This window comes from Pholcus phalangioides, unplaced genomic scaffold (genome assembly GCF_987345545.1).
Source record: "Pholcus phalangioides strain wild (caught in Gottingen) unplaced genomic scaffold, Ppha-v1.0 ptg000004l_1, whole genome shotgun sequence".
NCBI classification, from domain to species: Eukaryota; Metazoa; Arthropoda; class Arachnida; order Araneae; family Pholcidae; genus Pholcus; species Pholcus phalangioides.
Genome location: NW_028301597.1, coordinates 12,115,825 through 12,140,070, shown reverse-complemented (window position 1 = coordinate 12,140,070; position 24,246 = coordinate 12,115,825). Strand labels below are relative to the sequence as shown.

The 24,246-nt window shown below is 35.7% G+C and overlaps 1 protein-coding gene across 2 annotated transcripts in view; it reads right to left on the bottom strand.

Annotated features, from left to right (window-relative positions):
- Nucleotides 1-24,246, bottom strand: part of Nmt (N-myristoyl transferase) — a 338,957-nt gene that overhangs the window by 189,154 nt on the left and 125,557 nt on the right. For both annotated transcript variants that reach the window (XM_089256021.1, XM_089256022.1), the window contains exons 5-6: nucleotides 6,259-6,350; nucleotides 5,473-5,589 (exon numbers count right to left, since the gene is read on the bottom strand). In XM_089256021.1, coding sequence (XP_089112147.1) covers nucleotides 5,473-5,589; nucleotides 6,259-6,350 — 209 coding nt within the window. The remainder of the gene's footprint in view (nucleotides 1-5,472; nucleotides 5,590-6,258; nucleotides 6,351-24,246) is intronic.

Sequence of the window (24,246 nt, the reverse complement as noted above, 5' to 3'; positions counted from 1 at the left end):
CATTGAAATAGCTTTTTTTTTTTTTACATAATAGTGTGAAATAATTAAATCAAACTCAAATGCATTCTGCTAACCAGAAAAGTTTTGAATAACTTATCAAATTTATCAACAACTATGTGTGAGAGAATAACTACATTATATCCTTTCTGAGTAACAGTAGCAATGCCTTCCCCCATATTGCTTTCCACAACCCATCTTAAAATTAATTTAAGCAGGAAAAACTTCAAAACGGGAAAAAGTTTTCACATTCAAAGAAGGGAAAAAAATGAAATAACATAAAATTTGATGAGAGAATTTGTCCCATCTACATTCCAGTGGATTTTTCATTCGTGTTATGCTATGAATGGCAGTATACAAAATGTACTCAAACTTTTTTAACTAGTACAAATTTGATTTACATACCTAGGTTTGTATAATACGTTCCAACAAATTTTAAGAAATTTACTATAATGATTAAAAACTATAAAATTAAATTTTCAACAATATTTTAAATTATTAAATTAAAAAATTACTTAAATTACTGAATTATAAATAAATTATTTAAATTATTAAATTGAATAAAGTATTTAAATTATTAAATTGAATAAAGTATTTAAATTATTAAATTGAATAAAGTATTTAAATTATTAAATTGAATAAAGTATTTAAATTATTAAATTGAATAAAGTATTTAAATTATTAAATTGAAAAAGTATTTAAATTATTATATGCTGAGGGAGGGGCAATCCACCCTCCCCCAGCATCAATGGCAGAGCCTATTGATGTATACATATATATGATGTATATCAATTGTCATCGTGCCACACCCCTAAGACCTTAAAGTATCTCCACCTATGGCTGGACTGGGAAAAGTGGGTGAGTCTACTATTTTACAGGCAGGGAGGGGGGAGGCACCAAAATAATACTGCCCTTGGGTGAGGGGGAAAATAAATCAGTTTTGAAATTGTTTGGTTTTCGAGAGAAAAATTTGTAAAAATATATATTTTTCTTTTTTTACACACAACATACACCCCTGCAAAAAAACACACATTTACTCCTTTACCCAGAAACACAGGGGTGGGAAGTGACGAAGTCCATTTCGGAGCAGCTTTGGAGCAGCAAAATTCAGGATTCGGAGCAGTTTTGGAGCAGCAAATTCAGGATCTGGAGCAGTTTTGGAGCAGCAAAATATAGGATTTGGATCAGTTTTGGAGCAGAAAATATAGGATTCGGAGCAGATATTTATAAATAGGAGCAGGGAAATTAACAAGAATATTTTTGTTAACTCTCACCCCTTTTCAAAATAAAACTGCACTGTCTTTTGTTATCAAACACCTTTTCATCAGCTTGTTTTTTGTTTTTGGTATTTCAGGCTTTTGACACCTTGTTTGAAAGAAAGGCTGTCATAAAATTTTTCACACCAGTCTATTTAAGATGATTTTTGCTTACTGAGGGCACTATTGTCTGTCTGGAACCACAGCACTTCAAATGGGCTAAAAATTTTCTATAAGTTTTCAATTTTTTCATACTTGGAAAGAAATTGTTGCAAAATGGGAGAGAATTTCGGAAGAATCAACCCGACTTTGGCGATTAAGTACTCATTATTTGGCGAGATTGGTGATCTGACACTCGTTATTCGGTAAAGTTTCTAAATTAGCATTTGTAATTCGGCGAAAACGCACTTTTACTTCTGGAATGAAAATTTTTTTCGCGAAACATCAGGATTTGACGCAATGACGATCGACTAAAGTAATTTCTGCTGCTTCCAGGGGCAACTTTTTTTTAAATGCCAATTGTGACTCGCATTTGCGCTTTAAAGCTGAAAGATCATTGCAAACTATATTCAGTTGCACACTCACGGATATTATCGGGGTTTCGCGATGGAAAGGCCAATAGTTTAAATAAGGTGTACAGTGGAATAAAACACGCTCTTAGAAAGAATCGTTTTGCGGTAAGCAGGAACAAAAAATTTTTGCCGTCCTTTCCGAAATTCTGGGCATACGAAGCAAAATTAGCTATTTGGAGCAGAAAAATACAAAAATACACTATTGGAGCAGGATAGCGCAAGATGTTAATTTTGGCGCAGTGTTCCTACCCCTGGAGCAGTATAATTTTGCCCCCCCCCCCCGTATTACTCAGCAGCCTTCCCCGGTAAATTTCCCATGAACCTTGTAAGCACCAACGAGGCGACTTTTTTCGTGCCAAGGAATCACGGTTTTGCGGTAGTCAATTCAAGATGGCTGACAAATGGCACATAAAAAATTACAAAAAAATATATAATTTATAATATGAATTAACCTAATATACGGCAATATGCGAAAATCGATATATATATATCGGGAAATACGGAAAATTAGGATAAAATGAACACAAAAATCGAATCAACGTACGGGGTTTATAAATGCAGTTGATACAGAGTTTACGGATGCTGCTGTCAGGGATACCTATTTTAGCACGAAAAAAAAATTCGCCACATTAGCGCTGACTCCTCCCGTAATTTTCAACGAACAAAAACAGTGAATTCACCCCCACCCGGGACACCCGATTCACCATGGCTGTAATACAATTGTTTTTTTTGGAGGGGAAACGTAATTTTACTGCCCCTCGACTGTGAAATTCTATAATTTTGCAAAGGAATTTTTATTACGTTTTCCTAAATATACCATTCCATCAAAAACGCTGTCCAAGGCATTGCCTCCCGCCCCCAGTTTTGGATCTGATTACGGTATGTAGCAACCCAGGTCGAAAATTTACTATCGCCCGGGGCCGGTATAGACTCTTAACAGAAAAAGAGTAAACTCTGCACCTTTCCTCGTTCAACACCTGTGGAACCAGACCCCCGCCCTCTCCTATTGCGGTCATAATTGCGACTCGAGACAAAAATGTTTTAATAACTTCAGAGGTCTAAAAATGGGATTTTTTTACACATCAAGAATGGCGCGCAAGATGTCTATATTAAATCAACAATCAGTATCGTGAAGATGTTCTAAATTAAGTTACGGCCAGAAGCAGATAAAGGTCAGTTGACGGCCCAGGTATAAAAAAAATTAATATTAGGCCCTTTACATTAGGGAAAAAAATGTAAAGTAGGGGGGGGCCAAAGGCGCGCTCGGTGTGCCCATCGTTAAATCCGCCTCTATTTACGGCTCGCATGCACGTTAACTGAGTTTTTATCAGCCTGATGACCAATTTTCCTCTGATTTGGAAACCCTTGTGTTAAACTAAACGTTGAATTGCAGGATTCTGTGATCTTTTCATAAATAGTTCTCCTTTCGATCATACCTGGGGCTACGGTTTCTTGATGAGATTTAAATCCAGTTGGAAAAATAGTACGAATTTTATTTGTAAATAGAGATCGCGATTTTCAATCTGTAATTTTTTTTATTGTAAGTAAATTCAAAATACCTGCGAGCTTTTTTAACCTTGGCCAGCTACAAGAGTATTCTCCAAAGCGTATTAATACGCTTAATATGTATTAATAACACGTGTCTTTAATACACGCTTTGGTATTATTGCCCGCTGCGCGTAAGTTAGCTTCTGCACGGGCTCTCTTAAATCGTCATTTCAAATAACATTTAAAAAATTAACAAAAGTAACGATAGAAAAAACAACAAATGTAACTTGCTCAATGCTCCAAGAAATGAATTCAGCCCTTAGGACTAAAACTTTTTAAAACAAATAAAATAAAGGATCAATTTTAAAATAAGATGAAAATGAAAGAATGAGTGAGCACATGAGGAAATAAGAAAGAATGGTATTGTGGGGGGGGGGGGATTCTTTGTTGTAAGTATACACCTTTTATGCTAGTTTTTTTTCCGACCGGCTTTTCCATAAAATGACGACTCTTTAACCAAGGAACTATCTTTCCAAGCGCCTTGAAATCAAGTTATGCTGACGCCACACGGTATGCTCCCGGGAAGATAAGATGCCTTTGATCGTAGTTCAATGAAGGGAGGGAGAAAATTAGAGATATTGAACAGGTAAAGTTCCTCCTTAAAGAAAAGAGAAACACTGACAGCAGAAAAGTGCGCGAGACCGAGGTTTTTTTGCAAAAAAAATGGAAAAAGTGACCTGGGCCTGAAAATACGTAATAAAAGTGACGAGTTTCTAAAAAAGTGACTTTTAGGGAAAAAAGTGACCCGTGCCGAGCCCTGCATTTTATAATGAACACTTTTCTATTCCCCTAAATAAGTTTACATAGGAACGATACTAGGTTACATGGAATTCCTTTATAATGAAATTTCATTTTAACAAAGCGATTCCTCCCGTCTCTTAGTTATAATGGTCTCTCATTATAACAGGATTTGACTGTACAGTGGGGGCGACTCAAACCAGTGCAATGAAATTAAAAAATTTAAAAAAATGTGTAATAATTGATAAATAATAATGTGAAATTTAAATCAAAAAAGTGTATGTTAAAATAATAATATTCACTAACATCTAGAATTGAAAAGAGTGTGCAGTGGATGTTTAATGGATGGTATTTGAAGAAATTAAAAATGGAAAGTGTACGTGCTTAAGTTAAAAAAATTGAAAAAAGTGTTAAATACATAATAGTAATATGCTTTGAAATACCCTGTATGTGCAAAACTTCTCGACACGTTCGTTTATGAAAATTTCTATCACTCTTGCAAACAGCTACAAGAGTGAATCATAATCATCATCATCAGCAGCACATTGCCTCCAAAGAGCAAACTCGTGATCATGTGCAGATTATACTGAGAGCATGGGCACGTGTACAAGAGCCCTCGACCAATGAAATCCTTCCAATCACGTGTTATCAGGAGAGGATACTGACAAAGTACAGTTTTTTGCGGCAGCTGAAGAGAAAAGCTAGAGGATGTTTCACTGACAAGGTTGGGAACCTGGTCTGTCTGGGAATGAGCCTGGAGCACTTGATGGTTGGTTCTAAAAAAAATGCAGTAAAGAAAAATAATATGCCGCAAATAATCTATAATGCTGTTGTGCTTGATTGCCAGTTCCAAAAAAGAAAAATATAATAATAATGTCATAAAGGAAAACAGCATACCATCGATAGTCTATAGCTACATAGTGAAGTGCAGGTCTGCAAACAAGTCTAAGAGACTATCTGCCTGGGAACTGCCTTCACAAATGAAGGATCAAACACCTTGGTGCATACAACTCATCTCACAAGTCTGAGAGACTTCGGATCGTATGGACTATCATCTTACTACAAGATCACGAGGACATCGTAGACAGCAATACCATTCAATGAATGATCTATGTGAAAATCAGATAAGTTTTCGTTTAGTTGGGGTTTTTTTTTGGGGGGGGGGCGGGAAAGGGGCCTCAGTTTGCAGATAAATTATTAATAGCCAGGTGCACCAGCATGTAGTACTTTCAATGTTTTTCTTTTGAAATTAACTTCATTGCAATGAAAGGTAAATATGCAAATCAAAAACTTGTTCAAAAGAAAACATTGTGCTCACTTGCATAAATTTCAATGCACTGATGAAAATCATAGCACATTACCTGTCATATATCCGAATTAAAGCTGGTACTGCACTGATGAAACCAACCAATTTCCTACTTTTAACAACTCTAACTCCACAATGCCAGTCTTGCCGCCATCCTGGGGGCTGTAGAGCCCTAAAAAATCAAAAATGCAGTAATTAAAATTTTTAAGTCTGAATTTATGTATGAAATTTCGGATTTTTTTTTTGCAAAATTTACGTATCCCTACATATAAGCTTTATTTTGCTTGGTTGCCATGACAATCCGAATGTAACGGAAGCCATTAAATGTACAAGGTTCGTTAGTGGATTTGAGAAGTAAAAAAAAACATGAAGTTAGAGATTGAGAGCTCTTCATTAGTTTGGCGTGAAATACTAACAAAAAAACGCACAATAATAAAAGTGCATACAAATAAAAATTTAGGCGTCAATACTAATTTCTTCATCACCATGGTGACCTGGCACCTGAGATCTGTCCAGACCTGTTGAAAACTGTGGCATCTATCACTGAACAATCAGTGCTCCTGCAGAATAATCTGGAGCAATTTCAAGAAAGAGTGTAGGAAACACTATTATAGGAATTTTTACCACAGAACATTTCCAGTCAGCTAAAGGTTCATTGCAGAACACTGCGAAACATTCTGCGTTGGAGCATATAATAGGGCCCATTGTGATGTTCTACTGTATTTATATGTTTTTACTTTTGAAACTTGTTTTGCAATTATTTATAACATAGCAAAACTTACTTATTAGATAACTCTAATATTTTTTAAACTTTCATAAAATAATTTCAATAGATACAAACCATTTCAAGAACTCGGATGAATAGTCAAATCTAAACATATTGTCATCATCTTCAACGTAATTTTCATTCAGCAAAGAATACAATTCATTTAACTGCAGAAGAAAATGTTGAAAATAATTGTTTTAAATAATCACTCCATTATCTTACATGTATAAAATATACATACACTCTACTAAATTCATCAAAGAATTCTAGTAATCTTAACCTATTGAAGCTGGAAAAAAATTCAAAATTATTGAGTCACCCTCCCTCCCCCCAAATTCAGATGTCTGAGCTGTAAGAGATTGATATTTAAACTACTACCACTACCTATCCAAACAAGGATCTTATATACCAATTTCTCTGCAGAATTTTTAACAAATTGGTGTATATGCAGGAACAAGTTATATGTATATGCATAGCCCGAACATATTGGTCCTGGTTATGTCTTTCCAAGGCCTTAAGAGTAAAGCACGAAACAATTTAATACAGGATGTCTCAGATTTACTCACAGAAAAACTTTTCACACTTATTCATAAGCAGTGATTCCATGTGCTAATAATCACAGAAAGTATGTTGGTTTCTCTCTTGTAACAGTTCCCCCCCCCCCCACTCTCATGTGTGTTTGGCTAGCACCTTATATATGAGGAAAAAGAAAAATTAAGATAATCTCAATTTATTCTCGTGGGATTTTAGATTAGGCATGAATGTGAGCCGATCTCTCCATTGAAAAGTCTCATCGCAGAGAGCAACAGGCCTAAAACGGTACAATTATTCACTCATTACCCTTCACTCACTATGAGTTGAGGAAAAAACTCATACCTTAAAAAAATTCATTGCAGATGGCAGCACTACACATAAAAAGCACTATACAGATGTAACAAATTATTAAACAGTCGTTATATCCCGAATTCCATTTTTATCTTTTCCAAAATAATTTTGTCAGACAGATGACAATAATGATATGACAACTATTTCATTTACTTAAGACTTTTATTTCCGCGTTAATCTTTAGATCTTACAACAAAACATTTTATATATGCCTGCACAACATGCATCAGTAAATTTCCTTTAGAGTTTTAGCATTAATATATCAGAGATTCAAAACGTTGTCACCCAATCGGTCCGTCAATTACACCCTTCAGGATGACACTGTCACAAGAACGAACAAGTCACTTCTTGATTGATCCATCCGATCCCCAGGTGAAAGGAAAGCTCCATAGGAACAGCATCATGCATCCGAAGAGATGACAAACTCGACAAATATCCCATCATAGAAGAGAGCCGACATCACAGAGACTTCAACACAGGCAGAGCAAAATATTGACTACAAGATAAAGAGCTTGATCAATGGATCGAATGGCACCGAAGCACCCAGCTAAATTCCGGCTTCATGGCAGTCATGGCTTCCGGAACGAGGCAGGGTGAAATGAAATGTAACGATCAACGTCCAAGGACCAACATGTCTGTTTGCTGCACACTACCAGCATATAAGGGAAAATTCCCCATCTCACATTATTACCGGAACCAATCCATATAGAGATTCGGCGGCGCTAAAACACTTTGACAAATAAATTTGCATATTCACATGAACTTAAAATAATATTGTAGAACTATGATATTCTGCATCTGGCAGCACTTAAGATCCTAAATATGGCGGTCGATTGGTGGCACATGATCTCGCTGATCGAGATCACAGAATGATGGATGTAAAGGTAATAAAAATATAAAAATGACTAGAAAAGGACCATTTCCTGCAGGGCCTAAATGGTAACATTACACAGAAATAAACTTCACGGAAGGTTCACTATATGTACACACACATTCCAACATATACCAATTTGTTAGAAATTCCGCAGATGAATATGGACGAGGTGCATGTATGGCATAGTAGTATCATTAACAACCTTCCTCTTACATCATATCAAAACATTGCTATTACTACTAAACTCAGTTCTCCCACTCAAAAATTAGAAACATTAGGATGATTGGATACCCCCACATCAACATAATTTATCTGTTTAGGCCGGAACCCCAGAATTTGTACAAAAAAATTACATCACAAATAAATACATGGTTTTAAGGCAACATCAAAGAAAGAGAGAAAAAAATTACAAAGGTGTATATAGAGAAAAAAAAAAATTAAACCGAGTGTGGCAAATGGCGTGGGGAGAGAGTATATTGTGCAAAAAAAATACTTTTTTTTAATTAGCTTACAGTCAAAGTGTTACATACAATAATATGACAAATATGTAATTTAAAAAACACACAGAAATTATGAAACAAAATACATATCAACATTTACAAAAGTCAAAAGTATTTAAATCGTTTACAAAAAAAATTATATAGATGGATGCTCTCTAATATTCTCAGCTGATAAGAGAAAAATCAAGGTTTTAAAGTTGTCATCGCACCGAGATGATGTAAAAATCAAATGATCTTATGCGGTTCATTTTCCATCAAATATGTCGCCTCTGAAATTTAAATATATTGAGCATTGAGAGATGACAATCTTATCACCTGTAATATATCACAAGAGCAAACATGTAAAAAATTGTATACTACGTGTTTACAACAAAAAAATACAGGAATTTTTAGTGATTAAAGCTGCAGATCAAATTCAGCCTGCGTGTAATAAATTTCTGATATCGCAAAAACTGTATCCAAAATACAAGTAAAAACTTAGAAAAAAAAAGTAGTATACAGATATTAAAAATATGGGTTGAATTTGCTGTTTTTTATTTTAAGGTAAAAAATACAAGTGAATCTCTCCAAAACGACAAACTACATGTACAAGATCAGGGCAAGAACCAATCAAGATAAGATGTCACAGTGGAAATTCAATGCCATATTCCTCATAGTGAATTCTTCTCACCCCACCCAATTTTTTGTTCCAGGCTGTATTTGATTGCAAGTCTTCAAAGCATGACTTTTTTGAGAAGCTGAATACTCTATTTATCCAAGACAGTGATATTTTGAGCATAGTGAAAATTAAGGGTAATTGACCAAATTCTGTGTAAATTAATATGGTGGTGGTGTAGCGCGGAAGAGAGTAACATGCTTTTAAAAATCTCGGATGCACAGACCCCAAATTTCACAGCCATATAAAACAGCCGAGTGAATCAGTGTTTCAAATAGTTTGAATTTATCACAAAATCTGGTAAGATATTTCATAGACTGTGTGTGACAAAGTCTGTCAACATGGTTAATAGCAATCACTTTAGATTTATCAACATGTTTCTTAAACAAGTCATATAGTAATAAAAAAGTACACCAAGATAAGTATATTCATTTACAATCTCCATTTGATTTCCCCTATAAAATTACTGAAAATTTTGGGGAGATTATGGCCTTTATAAAGGATAGCTAATTTAGACAAATTAACCTGCATCAAATTGACAATCATGAAATTTTCTAAATGCCTAATCATTTTTTTTGCAGACAGACCATATAAACGAGATCATTACTATCCGATATCATCTGCATAAGCAAGCATTTTATCTCCATATCTAAGATCAGAACACCTGCCGCATATGAATTACAAATATTGGTGATTAGATCATTTATAAACAAATTAAATAGTATGGGACTTGAAATGCAATCCCGTTTTTCACCATTATCAATAGGAAACTGGGGGAAAAGACCCAGGTTATAGTGATAGCATTATCAACACATTATGGTACAAACATATTACGGAATTGGCAAATTTGTAACTTACACCGACTATAAGGAATCTTTTACATAACAACTCTCGATCAATTGTATCAAAAGCAAATTTGTAATCGCCAAAAAAATAATTTTCATCATTTTTGTTTCAAGACTGTTAATCACTGTATCTAGAATGAAAATGTTGTCAAGTGTTGAACATCTTTGGAAGCCAGTCTGATATTCCGAGTTAACATCTCTTTCAATCAATCAATCAATCAATTGAGAAGAATTGATGTATAAATGTTGTAACAAGCTTGGGTGAGGTACAGGAGTCTATAATTGGTGATCTAAGACCTGGATCCTTTTTTGAATAATGGAAAAATCAGATTTGTTCTCCATTACCGAGGAATTTTGGAGGTTTCCCAATAGGGATGCTTTTTATGGCTTTATATATACACCTCAAATGTTGTAATCTCTTTATACAGGTCATGCCAGTTATAGCAGAAATTGAAAGCCAATAAGTTCCAAACAATGTTTTTTTCTCGAAAAGCCTAGTAAAATAGTCAGCCCAAGGATTTGTTTCAAATCGGGACTGCCCCACAAATTTCCAAAATATTTTACTATTTGGTTTATCCCAGTAATCCTTGAACGAATAAAATTTTCCTTTTTATTTCTACAAAGCTTTCTAGCAAAATTTCTATATTTTTTATATTCAGAAACAATATCCTCAGAATTAGTTTTGCAAATTTGGCTTAAAATATTCTGTTTTTTAATAGCTTCCAAGCATTCATCGTGAAACCATCGAACACATTTTTATTAGAATAAGTCATGCCTGTTTCATTCACTGTATGAACAATTATTTCCTTCAAGGTCTGCCAATTAATATCCTGATCCTCAAACATGTATTCATATAAAAAAAGATTTTCATACTCAATCCTTTTCATTATCCCAATGAAGTCTTACATTTAGTTCAAATTACAAAACTCTTGAATTTTTATACCATCTTTATCTCAGAAGTGAAGTGAGTGTAATGACTGAATATTTGTACTGTTTGTAGGACTGTTGCTCTTTGTGGAGAGACTTTTTAACGGGGAGATCGGCTCGCATTTGCACCTTGAAGTTGGGAACCACAGAAAACCAACTTCAGCTGACCACCACTGTGGTGACGGTGGGGCTCGAAAACGGGTCCCCGCGATGGGAGTCCGTCACTATGACCACTCGACCACCACAGCGGCGATGTACATGTATTGCATAGCTGCTTCGTGGTCAAATAACAATAATAGTGATCAGATAATACATTAATATTAAAAATGGTCATCGCTTCTGTAATGTTGGCTTTTTCACGTACACCCAAGCATGTGGAAAAAACAAATGCAGCAGCAGGTTAATAATGATTTTTAATTTATGTACAATTATATGTGAGATTAGAGCTTTATCTCACATATTTTGTGGGGGAAATGTTTTCCCCTACAAGTTTTCTCTCAAGTTTTAAACTAATAAAAAAATTTCAAATCTACAAGTTCCCATAATATGAAAGAAAAAAATTGTATTTACGACTCATCGATCATGATATTTATGGATTGAAAATTATGCATAATCACTGGTAAATGTGATAAATGTAGCAAAATTTATCAAACTTTATTGAAATAATCCGATATTTTATCACTAATATCAACACTGTTTTCAGTTCTCCCACACAACCTTCAGATAACTTGTCGATAACTTAATAAGTCTGACAAACTCCTTATTTGGAAATAAAAATGCATTGTTAATTTTTTTTTTCCATTTTTTAAAATATGAATAAAAAAAAACTTCTATTAAAGAAAGAATTTAAGTTCTCTCGCATAGAAGAAAAAAAATTTTTACTAAGAATCAAGCTAAGAAGTGGGTAGCCTTGGTTCTTAACTCGATTCTTAACTATGGAACAAAAACGATTCTTAGTTAAGAATGTGGTAGCAAAGTTCTCTCTCGATTTTTAACTAAAGATCAAATCCATAGTTAAGAAGGGGATTTTATTAAGAATCAGCAGGTGGTACATCCCGATTTCACTTTTTGTAATTCTTTGCATTGTAGTGCAACCCATTCATCACACATAATTGATAGTTCTGTTGGTGATACAATGTTAAGCAGCTTCCCAGCAATGAGTGAGGGAGTAATGTACCATCCCAGCAATTCACGAGAGAGAGAGAGAGAGAGAGAGTGCAAACACACATGCTCTTAGTACAAACTCCTTCCTTAGACTATTGTTAAGAGCAGAGATGCTGCTGTCCTCTCTAATTTACCTGGGTCCCGGGACCCAAGTTATTCGAAAAATCTGGGTCCTTTTTAAGTGAAAGTGGGTCCCCCTCAAAAAAAATTATGACCCCCCTCCCTATAATTCACTGGTATCTCTCTATGAACTTTCTTCCAGCATGCCCCAGGTCTTTGATCATCTGCTTATATTTCTTCGTTGAGACTGAGCGGTGGGTCATGTTCTGCCTAGGAGAAGAAGGTATCTGTGAATCAAGTAATTCATTTCTAAAAACATGTTCTATCCAAAGGTTCATTTACTTTTATTGTCTACTAGTAGGAAAAACTTGCAAAGACTCATTAGCACTGAGAATTTAACGTATGGAATTCCACACATGTAATACATCTGAAACAAATATACAGTTGATCCCACTTATAACGTTTCTCCCATTTAGAACTTTTTTCCACTTAGTACAACTTAATTTCGTGGTCCTAACAATAAGTAATTCTTATTGAGATTTCCTGTTTAAAGTGTTTTCTTAATATTTACAATGTTTTTTATGACGGTTTTTAAAAAACGTTATAAGCAGGATCCACTTTAATTAACAGTTGAAGGCACACATTTATATATTTACTAATAATCAATGTATAAATTTCCTTCTGATTGATTTCACATTTTGTTAAAAATATCTTGGCATATTTTCAATATCTTCTGAGCAAATTTAAAGCTAATCGATATTCTTTCTCTCTCCTCTCTCAGACACTTATCTCTTCTGATTCGCTATTCATACTTTGGTTTTCCTGGTAAAATGATTTTATTTTCCTTCCCTGATGTTCCACCATTTTGATCTGTCATCATTTAACTGCCACACATTTTCACACCTGAATATGGGAGCTACACCAGATTTCTGTTGGAGAAACTTAATAGTGTGCTTATGTGTGTGTGCCCAGCATTCGGCGTGTTTTGTGTTCAGTAGGTGGTGCCATCTAACTAGCTCGCAGCAACTAGATACTTTCTCAAACGGGGCAAGTAGACATTTTGGCACACCCATATAATGTAGAAGCAGTAAAAAGGGTGAATTTGGTGGCCCCCTGTAGTCCAGAGCCCGGGACGCTAGATCCGCCTGTCCATTCCTCCCTTCCAGTTGCGACCCTGCATCCATCCTCCAAACTGGAAATGTGTGCATTTGAAGTTTAATGTATACATATTTGTGTTGTTGGTCTGTATGATTGCCATGGCAACCAGAAGTTTTTCAAAGGAATAACAAACTCAAAATTTCAAAACCTTACAAAATCACATTTTTAGTCAATTACCATCGTGCAATCACGAGTTCCAAACCCAGATTTTCACCAAAACCAAAATTAAGGGGGGGGGGGGGGGTGTATAAGGGGCCTCTTCCCTTCCTCCCCCCCCCCCCCCCAAGATTAAAAATATTTTTGTAGAGAATTAAAATATTGGAATAAAATAATTTCTTTTATACTATCTGTTAATTTAAAATTGTTTTCGAGTATTAGTGACCCAAACTTTCTTTGAAGAATTAGATCCTTGTGCCCCTTCAAAAGCTGATTCTGCTTACACATCCATGATTTTCGCGATGCAAAACGGTGACTACTACACACTGAGCTATAAGTAAGCTGGAGTGAAGACTTCCTATACAATAACATAGACGTGCATGAGTCGACGCGGAGGAATACAAAAGTTGGCGTGACGGAGCGAAATAGGCAAAACATTGCTTATTTCAGCATGTAAACAATGGGGGAAACTTCCATCTTCAGTATTTTTTTTCAGTTGTTTTCATATTATTCCATTAGTATAGTTGTCCATCTACACGTGCACAAATGGTGACATTGTGTTCTGTCTATAATTGCACCAACCGGTGGGTAAAATTGAAGGAAGATAGAAATAAACTTCGGTTTCATAGGTAAGTGCACATGGTTTTATATTAAAAGATGCATTGATTTTTATACTACAATTGTAAAATTAAATGCATGTAGTTCTCATTTCACATTAAATTTCTGTTTGATGAGAATTAATTTAAAATAACAAATTTATTTCACATGAATTTTAAACCTCAAATAATTTTTTTAATCGTGTAGAAAAAATTACTTATTACTATTTGGGTTAGAATTTTTATGACAGAAAAACTGATGAAATATATGCTGCATTAAAAATTGCTTTCCATAATCCCTTGTAAACTAAAGGAACAAAGGACCTAAACTTTTTTATTTCTGGTAAAAATAATTTTGGGAAAATAATGTGAGAATGAGGAGTGGTAAAATGCAATTAGTATTATTTACATAGTCAGTTATTGCTTAAATATTAAGAGCGAAATCATAAATGTATCATAATCATCAAAGTTTTATAATTATGTTTATATCCAATTACATTATCAATGTATTATAATTATCAAACAATTATAATTGTTAAGCTACTATTACAAACAATGATTGCTTCTATTGCTTTCTTGAAGCCTGGTTAATGAATACACTTTTTTTTAAATAAAGGTCTCTTCGAAACCCAGAAGTTCTTAAACAATTCATGGAAGATGTGAAAAGAAAGTCTTGGCATCCAACTAAAGCTTTGTGCTGAGCATTTCACAGATCTGACATCTACATGTCCTCAACGCTATTTGAAAGATGATGCTGTTTTGGTTTTGCATAGTAAATTATTTCATAGTGAGCATATAAGTGCTCTTGCGCATTTCGATTTTAATATTCCAAATTATGCTCTATGGACCTGTTTGTAAATTGTTTATTTAAAAACTTGTATGTGTACATTGTTGTATATATAACGTTTGAAAAAATATTAAAAACTTTTTTTTTCTCTTTAATTTTCATCTAATTTCTTGCATTGAAAGTTGTTTTTTCAGCAGTTAATTCGCGGAATATTCATTGCTACGAATTTTCGAAGTGGAAACTTTCAATAAAATGCTAAACATAATGTTAAAAATGTATGTTGTTTTTTTATAAAAAAAATAGTTCCTCTTAAGTTTTTGAAAAAAGGTATTTTTCTTGTACGAAAGTGAGTATTCATTTTCATAAAAAAAAATTTAAGATAAAGAATGCATAATTATTGGCTGAAAAGTGAAAAAAAAGGGGAATTTACAGGTCTCGTATTAGGAATTGTCCCATTGCATTAACATGGTCAGGAAATGTTTTAAATGTCAGGAAAATCTGCAGGGGAATAAAAACAAAATTTGGCAATTACACGGCCCCTAATTCAGGGAAGCAACTAGATCTCTCTCATTTTATTCGTCAACAACCCACGTGTATATCAATACAATACAGTGTACAAAATAGTAAAACCACTTTTTCAAAGTCGCACAATCATGATAGACGAAAAAAAGAAAGGGAAAAGTTTGGGAAGTTTTCTTTTTTATTTTTTCTTACAACTAGGAAAAAATGCGTCCCGTAGGACGCATGAACGAAATTTGTATGCGTCCTTTTCCGAAATTCCGGGTATTTGACGCATTATAAGTTATAACGCGTCAATGGAATCGCTATAAGAGCATGCCCCCCCCACCCCACCAACGCAGGGGTGGATCGTGCGACCATGTTGGGCGCCGCTCCAGGAGAGGTGCCAAGTGGATTTGAAAGGGTGAAAAAAGCTTGTCGATAAAAAAAAAAAAAAACATTATTAGTAGCGCCAAAAATAGATTCTGCATGGGTAGAGATTTTTTCCTCAAGCCGGCCATGTTCGCCAAATCCGGATTTTCGCGGTGTGAAGTTGTCACGACCTGCAACCGCTGACAATAACCACGCGGCCGCATAGTGGCTAGACGATAAAACTGTAGATATTTTAGCTGGAGTTTTTACAAATCTCGTTTTTTCCCAACGAAATGTGAAAAATTTCGATAATTTAAACGAGTAAAAAATCCCCTTTTTAATTCTTCGCAAATGCGCGTTTGCAATATTGTGGGAAATAAAGCGAGTTTACGCCGTAGATATGCTGTCTTTGAATGCAGGTTGGTAGCGTAGAAATTACCGTTATCTTCAGTATATAACTCGCAGGAGAAAAAACGCTTCCCGAAATCGGAATATTCGGCATATTCATTCCGGGACTTCGATAGCCCGCGGGTTATACCAATAACGGTACAGGACTAGGGGTCAGCACGGATCATGGCCTCAAAACTAGTGAAAATAGTGACCAAAATTTTTAAAAAAGTGAGCAAATAGTGACCAAAATGTTTAAAAAGTGACCAAAATATTTTTAAAAAGAAACCAAATGGACAATGAATTTTGGTTATTACCGAATTGAATGAATTGAAATTGAATTTAGTTTTAACTTTGCATTTCAATAGAACTCATTGAAATAGCTTTTTTTTTTTTTTACATAATAGTGTGAAATAATTAAATCAAACTCAAATGCATTCTGCTAACCAGAAAAGTTTTGAATAACTTATCAAATTTATCAACAACTATGTGTGAGAGAATAACTACATTATATCCTTTCTGAGTAACAGTAGCAATGCCTTCCCCCATATTGCTTTCCACAACCCATCTTAAAATTAATTTAAGCAGGAAAAACTTCAAAACGGGAAAAAGTTTTCACATTCAAAGAAGGGAAAAAAATGAAATAACATAAAATTTGATGAGAGAATTTGTCCCATCTACATTCCAGTGGATTTTTCATTCATGTTATGCTATGAATGGCAGTATACAAAATGTACTCAAACTTTTTTAACTAGTACAAATTTGATTTACATACCTAGGTTTGTATAATACGTTCCAACAAATTTTAAGAAATTTACTATAATGATTAAAAACTATAAAATTAAATTTTTAACAATATTTTAAATTATTAAATTAAAAAATTACTTAAATTACTGAATTATAAATAAATTATTTAAATTATTAAATTGAATAAAGTATTTAAATTATTAAATTGAATAAAGTATTTAAATTATTAAATTGAATAAAGTATTTAAATTATTAAATTGAATAAAGTATTTAAATTATTAAATTGAATAAAGTATTTAAATTATTAAATTGAAAAAGTATTTAAATTATTATATGCTGAGGGAGGGGCAATCCACCCTCCCCCAGCATCAATGGCAGAGCCTATTGATGTATAAATATATATGATGTATATCAATTGTCATCGTGCCACACCCCTAAGACCTTAAAGTATCTCCACCTATGGCTGGACTGGGAAAAGTGGGTGAGTCTACTATTTTACAGGCAGGGAGGGGGGGGGGCACCAAAATAATACTGCCCTTGGGTGAGGGGGAAAATAAATCAGTTTTGAAATTGTTTGGTTTTTGAGAGAAAAATTTGTAAAAATATATATTTTTCTTTTTTTACACACAACATACACCCCTGCAAAAAAACACACATTTACTCCTTTACCCAGAAACACAGGGGTGGGAAGTGACAAAGTCCATTTCGGAGCAGCTTTGAAGCAGCAAATTCAGGATACGGAGCAGATATTTATAAATTGGAGCAGGGAAAATTAACAAGAATATTTTTGTTAACCCTCACCCCTTTTCAAAATAAAACAACTGCACTGTCTTTTGCTATCAAACATCTTTTCATCAGCTTGTTTTTTGTTTTTGGTATTTCAGGCTTTTGACAGCTTGTTTGAAAGAGAGGCTGTCATAAACAGCACCAGTTTTTTCACACCAGTCTAATTAAGATGATTTTTGCTTACTGAGGGCACTATTGTCTGTCTGGAACCACAGCATTTCAAATGGGCTAAAAATTTTCTATAAGTTTTCAATTTTTTCATACTTGGAAAGAAATTGTTGCAAAATGGGAGAGAATTTCGGAGGAATCAACACGACTTTGGCAATTAAGTACTCATTATTTGGCGAGATTGGTGAACTGACACTCGTTATTCGGCAAAGTTTCTAAATTAGCATTCGTAATTCGGTGGAAACTCACTTTTTACTAACGGAATGAAAAGTTTTTTCACGAAACATCGGGATTTGACGCAGTGACGATCGACTACAGTAATTTCTACTGCTTCCAGAGGAGACTTTTTTTTAAACGGCAACTGACTCGCATTTGCGCTTTAAAGCTGAAAGACCATTGCAAACCATCTTCAGTTGCACGATCACGGATATTATCGCAATGGAAAGGCCGATAGTTTAAATAAGGCATACAGTTTAATAAAACACGCTCTTAGAAAGAATCGTTTCGCGGTAAGCAGGTACAGAAATTTTTTGGTGACCTTTCCGAAATTCCAGGCATACGGAAGCAAAATTAGCTATTTGGCGCAGAAAAATAAGAAAATACACTATTGGAGCAGGATGGCGCAAGATGTTAATTTTGGCGCAGTGTTCCAACCCCTGGAAACAGTATAATTTTGGCCCCTGTCCCCCCACCCCGTAATTTTTGACAGAAAAAGAGACTCTCCACGGCCTTCCCCGGTAAATTTCCCATGAACTTTGTAAGCACCAACGTGGCGACTTATTTTCGCGTCAAGGAATCACTGTTTTGCGGTAGTCAATTGAAGATGGCTGACAAAGGGCACAATGAATAAACGCCAGGGGCTTCGCCACTGGACTTATCCCGTTGCTGAGACCTCTTCCAGCCCAGCTTTCGTGGCAGAGTCTGGAACAAAGTGAGTGCACCTAACAGTTTGAGTGTGTAGCTAGTGTTGTGTCTGATATTTCAGTGCTGTCATCTATACTTCAAATTGGGAGTGAAGTGTAATGATTGAATATTTGTAATATTGTAGGCCTGTTGCTCTCTGTGGCGAGACTTTTTAACGGGGAGATCGGCCCACATTCCTTTGGGGTACCGCATGGGGTTCGAACCCGGATCCTCGCGATGCGAGTCCGTCTTCTATGACCACTCGACCATCACAGAGGTTGACAAAGGGCACATAAAAAATTACAAAAATATGTAATTTATATGAATCAACCTAATATATATCGGGAAATTAGGATAAAATGAACACAAAAATCGAATCAACAACATACGGGGTTTATAAATGCGGTTGATAGAGTTTATGGATGCTGTGCTGTCAGGGTTACCTATTTTAGCGCGAAAAAAAGTCGCCACGTTAGCGCTGACTCCTCCCGTAATTTTCAACGAACAAAAACAGTGAATTCACCCCCACCCGGGACACACGATTTACCATGGCCGTAATACAATTGGTTTTTCTGAAGGGGAAACGTAATTTTACTGCCCCTTGACTGTGAAATTCGATAATTTTGCAAAGGAATTTTTATTGCCTTTTCTTAAATATACCATTCCATCAAAAACGCCGTCCACGGCATTGCCCCCCGCTCCCAGTTTTAGATCTGATCACGGTATGTAGCAACCCGGGTCGCAAGTATGAAAGAAAATTTACTATCGCCCGGGGCCGGTATCCACTCTTTTTAACAGAAAAAGAGTAAACTCGGCACCTTTCCTCGTTCAATACCCGTGGAACCAGACCCCCGCCCTCTCCTATTGCGGTCGTAATAGCGACTCGAGACAAAAACGTTCTAATAACTTCAGAGGTCTAAAAATGGGATTTTTTTACACAACACCAAGAATGGAGCGCAAGATGTCGATATTAAGTCAACAATCAGTATCGTGAAGATGCTCTAAATTAAGTTACGGCCAGAAGCGGATAAAGGTCAGTTGATGGCCCGGGCATAAAAAAAAAATTAATATTAGGCCCTTTAAATTAGGAAAAAAATTTCAAGTAGGGGCCAAAGGCGAGCTCGGTGTGCCCACCGTTAAATCCGCCTCTATTTACGGCTCGAATGCATTAACTGAGTTTTTATCAGCCTGATGACCAATTTTCCTCTGATTTGATCATTTGATCATTTTTGTCGCACCACGGTCATTTTCTGCACACAAGGGCTAATTAGACCGGGACCTACGATTTATTGCCGATTCCGAACGGCAGGCTTGTTTTTCATACTCAGAGAGGTTGGTGCGCTAACACCTCGATGGGGGACTCCCTGCGGTAGCAATTTTTGCTGCGGTCAAGTCGCCTTTTTTTGTTGTACCCCTGTGTCAGGAAAGTTTTCTGACAAGGACGAACTGGGTATCGAACTCGCGACACCTCTAAACATCCTTTGGTACTTTAGGCGAGCATCTTATCGACCGGGCTACCGCGCCCTTCCTCTGATTTGGAAACCCTTGTGTTAAACTAAATGTTGAATTGCTGGATTCTGTGATCTTTTCATAAATAGTTCTCCTTTCGATCATACCTGGGGCTACGGTTTCTTGATGAGATTTAAATCCAGTTGGAAAAATAGTACGAATTTTATTTGTAAATAGAGATAGCGATTTTCAATCGGTAATTTTTTTTTATTGTAAGTGAATTCAAAATACCTGCGAGCTTCTTTAACCTTGGCCAGCTACAAGAGTATTCTCCAAAGCGTATTAATACGCTTAATACGTATTAATAACACGTGTCTTTAATACGCGCTTTGGTATTATTGCCCGCTGCGCGTAAGTTAGCTTCTGCACGGGCTCTCTTAAATCGTCATTTCAAATAACATTTAAAAAATTAACAAAAGTAACGATAGAAAAAACAACAAATGTAACTTGCTCAATGCTCCAAGAAATGAATTCGGCCCTTAGGACTAAAACTTTTTAAAACAAATAAAATAAAGGATCAATTTTAAAATAAGATGAAAATGAAAGAACGAGTGAGCACGTGGGGAAATAAGAATGAATGGTAGTATGGGTAATGGTATATGCCTTTTATGGCAGTTTTTTTTCCGACCGGCTTTTCCATAAAATGACGATTCTTTAACCAAGGAACTATCTTGCCAAGCGCCTTGAAATCAAGTTATGCTGACGTCACACAGTATGCTCCCGGGAAGATAAGATGCCTTTGATCGTAGTTCAATGAAGGGAGGGAGAAAATTAGGGATATTGAACCGGTAAAGTGTTCCTCCTTGAAGAAAAGAAAAACACTGACAATAGAAAAGCGCGCGAGACCGAGTTTTTTTTACTAAAGAAGTGGAAAAAGTGACCTGGGCCTGAAAATACGTAATAAAAGTGACCAGTTTCTAAAAAAGTGACTTTTAGGGAAAAAAGTGACCCGTGCCGAGCCCTGCAGGACCGTTATTGGACTACTTCAAAGTAGTACAACTACTTTCCAAGGTCACGAGATGACGCGATTATGTGGGAAGATGGCGGGAAGTGAAAAAAAATTGAAGTTTCCCCTCCATATCTTTTTTTTTTTTGTCTCGGAAAGAACTCGTCCCGTCAACAAAACTTTCATGCTTCTTTTTCCTGAATTCCGGGTAATTGACACACTACGTGCATTAGCGGTACCTCCGCGAACCACAAACAATTGACGCAAATGCACAGGGATTCGGCGCCTTGGCACACCATGTAGCAAGAGAACCGTTTCGGCGCAGTTTGGCGCAACTCTTGCACCTCTGACCTGTCCTCCACAAGGATGGGGCTGATAGGGCTACAACCCTAAGGCCCGGGACAAGCACCATCATTGTTTCTTCATGCTATAAATTTACTACAGAGCCCCCCCCCCCCACACACAGTGAAAACTCTGGCTTACGGAACTGCCAAAGATCCAACAGCCCTGCTGCATGATGTGGGGAAGATCATGTCTTTTCTACGGAAAACCAATATTGTTCTCAAGAGGACTCCCTACTGCCGTTGTCTATCACAGTCCCACCTCCCTCCTCCTCTAGGAATTATCATGTGATCCTGAGAACACTGCTTTATTGGAGGAATATTACCGATTTGGAAAGTTCCGGACAAGCAAAGAAAGAAAAGTTCTTTTTTGTTCATCCAGTCTAAATAGCTTTTTCGCCCTACCCATATCATGTCCACGGCTACATATTGGAATTGTTTTCTTCTGTCGCTACTCACCCATCCATCCCTCTGGGAAAAAAAAATAATGAATAAAACCTGAGAGAGAAGGAAAAAAATATTGAATTCCACAGCTTTTCTCCAAAGCCTAGATTTTAGGGAAAAAATATATTAAAAAAAGATCTCTGGAGAATCAAAAAAATCTGTGACCTTCACTCAAATTTTGTGACTTTTTCGGGACTTCCGTGACCTTTTTCTCATTCCTTGACTTTTCCGGGACTTCGAGACTTTCCTGTGTTGGTAGACACCCTGTTTGAGCATAGATTTTATCATATACAATGGATTCAAAAATTTTAGCAAAAGGTGGCTACGCCTCTATAATTTTAAATTTTACGTCTATCACCTTTTCTTAAGGATTGGAACGATTCTTGCTTTCTTCTATTCATCCAGAAAGATTTCATTTTTAACAGACATATTAAAAAGTAATATAAGTGGATACAACAAATCTTCGCACATGCCTTGATAAAATATGGAGTTATACCATCAATACTCCTGGAGCTATTTCCTTTCAATCCTTTTATACTATATTTGATGTCATTTAAGGAGATATAAGAAATATTTACAACATCAGGAGAAACAGGAAAGTCATTGTTTGACGCAGAAGAACGATCGTAATCATCCTCAGAAGTTGTGAAATTTGCTACAAAAAACTTAACAAAAACCATCAGCAATCAAGGCGTCTGTTGATAAAACATTGTTTTTGAAATACATATACTAAGGAGCATTCTTATTGTTGCTGCGTAATAATAATAATAGTAAAAAAAGAAAAGTAAGGAGAGAGCAGAGGTCAAAGGGATTTCGTGCGAGTGCATTTGTTTATATTTGTGAATTAAAATTATCGTAAAATTATTGAAAGTGTTTACAGTCCACTTTTTTCGAGTGAGTTATAGTTCATCTGGTCCGTCTCAAACGAAGAATAAAAACTGTGAAAAATATCGTTCCAATCTAAGAAGACGTCTGTGGAGCATGTGTGTATTCGTTGAGTTTATGTGTGACCAAGAAAGACCTGTGAGTAGTGCTAACATAGTTTGGAATACGTAACTTTCATCATCAAAATGTTTGCTGGAGCCAAGAAGCAGGACTTGATCCAAGTTACCCAAGACCTTGGTGAAAAAGTTAGAGAATGCGAAGGTCAGTGATTTAAAAGAACTTATTTTGAAAAATCAAGCATGTGTAAAAGATTCTGACTTCGTAAAAGACTATCTAGCCATGGTAATAGCAGATAGAAAGTCAGAAAAACAAAGAGAGGTTGAATTAGAACGCATGAAATTAGAGCGTGTCAAAACAGAATTAGAGTTAGCTAGAGTACATGTAGAATTTAATTGTGAAGGCACTGAACAGAATAAAACCGAAGTAAAGGAAGACACAATTGAATCTCTCATTAAAAGTGTGAGAACTCTAACTGTTAGAGTACCCAATCAGCCAGAAGGTTGGGGGTATTTCTTCAGATCACTTGAAAGAGCATTTAACACAAAAAAAGTGCCAGAGAAATTTTATTGAATTTGTTGGGTGAAAAGGCAATCAATGTTTTGTTTCACATGAGCGATGATGAACTGTCGAATTATGACAAAGTAAAAGAAATTATTTTATGAGAGTACGAGCCTATGCCACAGGTTTGTCTAGAGAATTTTCGAAGGGCTCATTGTAATAATGAAATGCATGTGCAATTTGTGTCGAGGTTAAAAACAAGTTTCGATTACTATCTGAAGAGTAGAGTCAGATTTTGACACATTAAAAGATCTCACTGTTGCAGATAAGTTGTTTGAGACATTAGATAGAGAAATTGCTTCTCATATTAGTGTGAGGCAAGGAGAGAAATGGTTTCAACCACTTGAATTAGCTAAAGAGAGTGACATATATTTTGCTTCACAAGGTAGATCTCTCACTGAGAGCAATAGTGAGTTTCAAAAACAGCGAGGAAATTCCCACTTAAAAAATAATAAAAATGTGTCAAAGGTGTTTCTCTCGGATTCAAAAGACTCATTATACGTACAATGCGGAATTGAAACTCACGCATTGTACAAGTGTTTTGATTACAGAAACAAATCAGTAGACGAGAGAATTATTTATTCAATATTGATTGGCTGAGGCCAATTAAAATTGTAATAAGTAATAATTTGTGCTTCAATTGTCTGTCATCTTTCCATGAGGTGAAAAAATGCAGGTCAAGGTTCTCTTGCCCCAGGTGCAATAAAAGACACCATGTGACCCTGCATTTCCCCGCGAAGAAGAAACTGTTGCTGCTGCTCCTGCAGGAAGAACGGAGATGACAGATTCTCCCCCAAGCAATATAACGACCTTGAAACAGCACAATGCCTAACCCATAACAGCCACCAACTG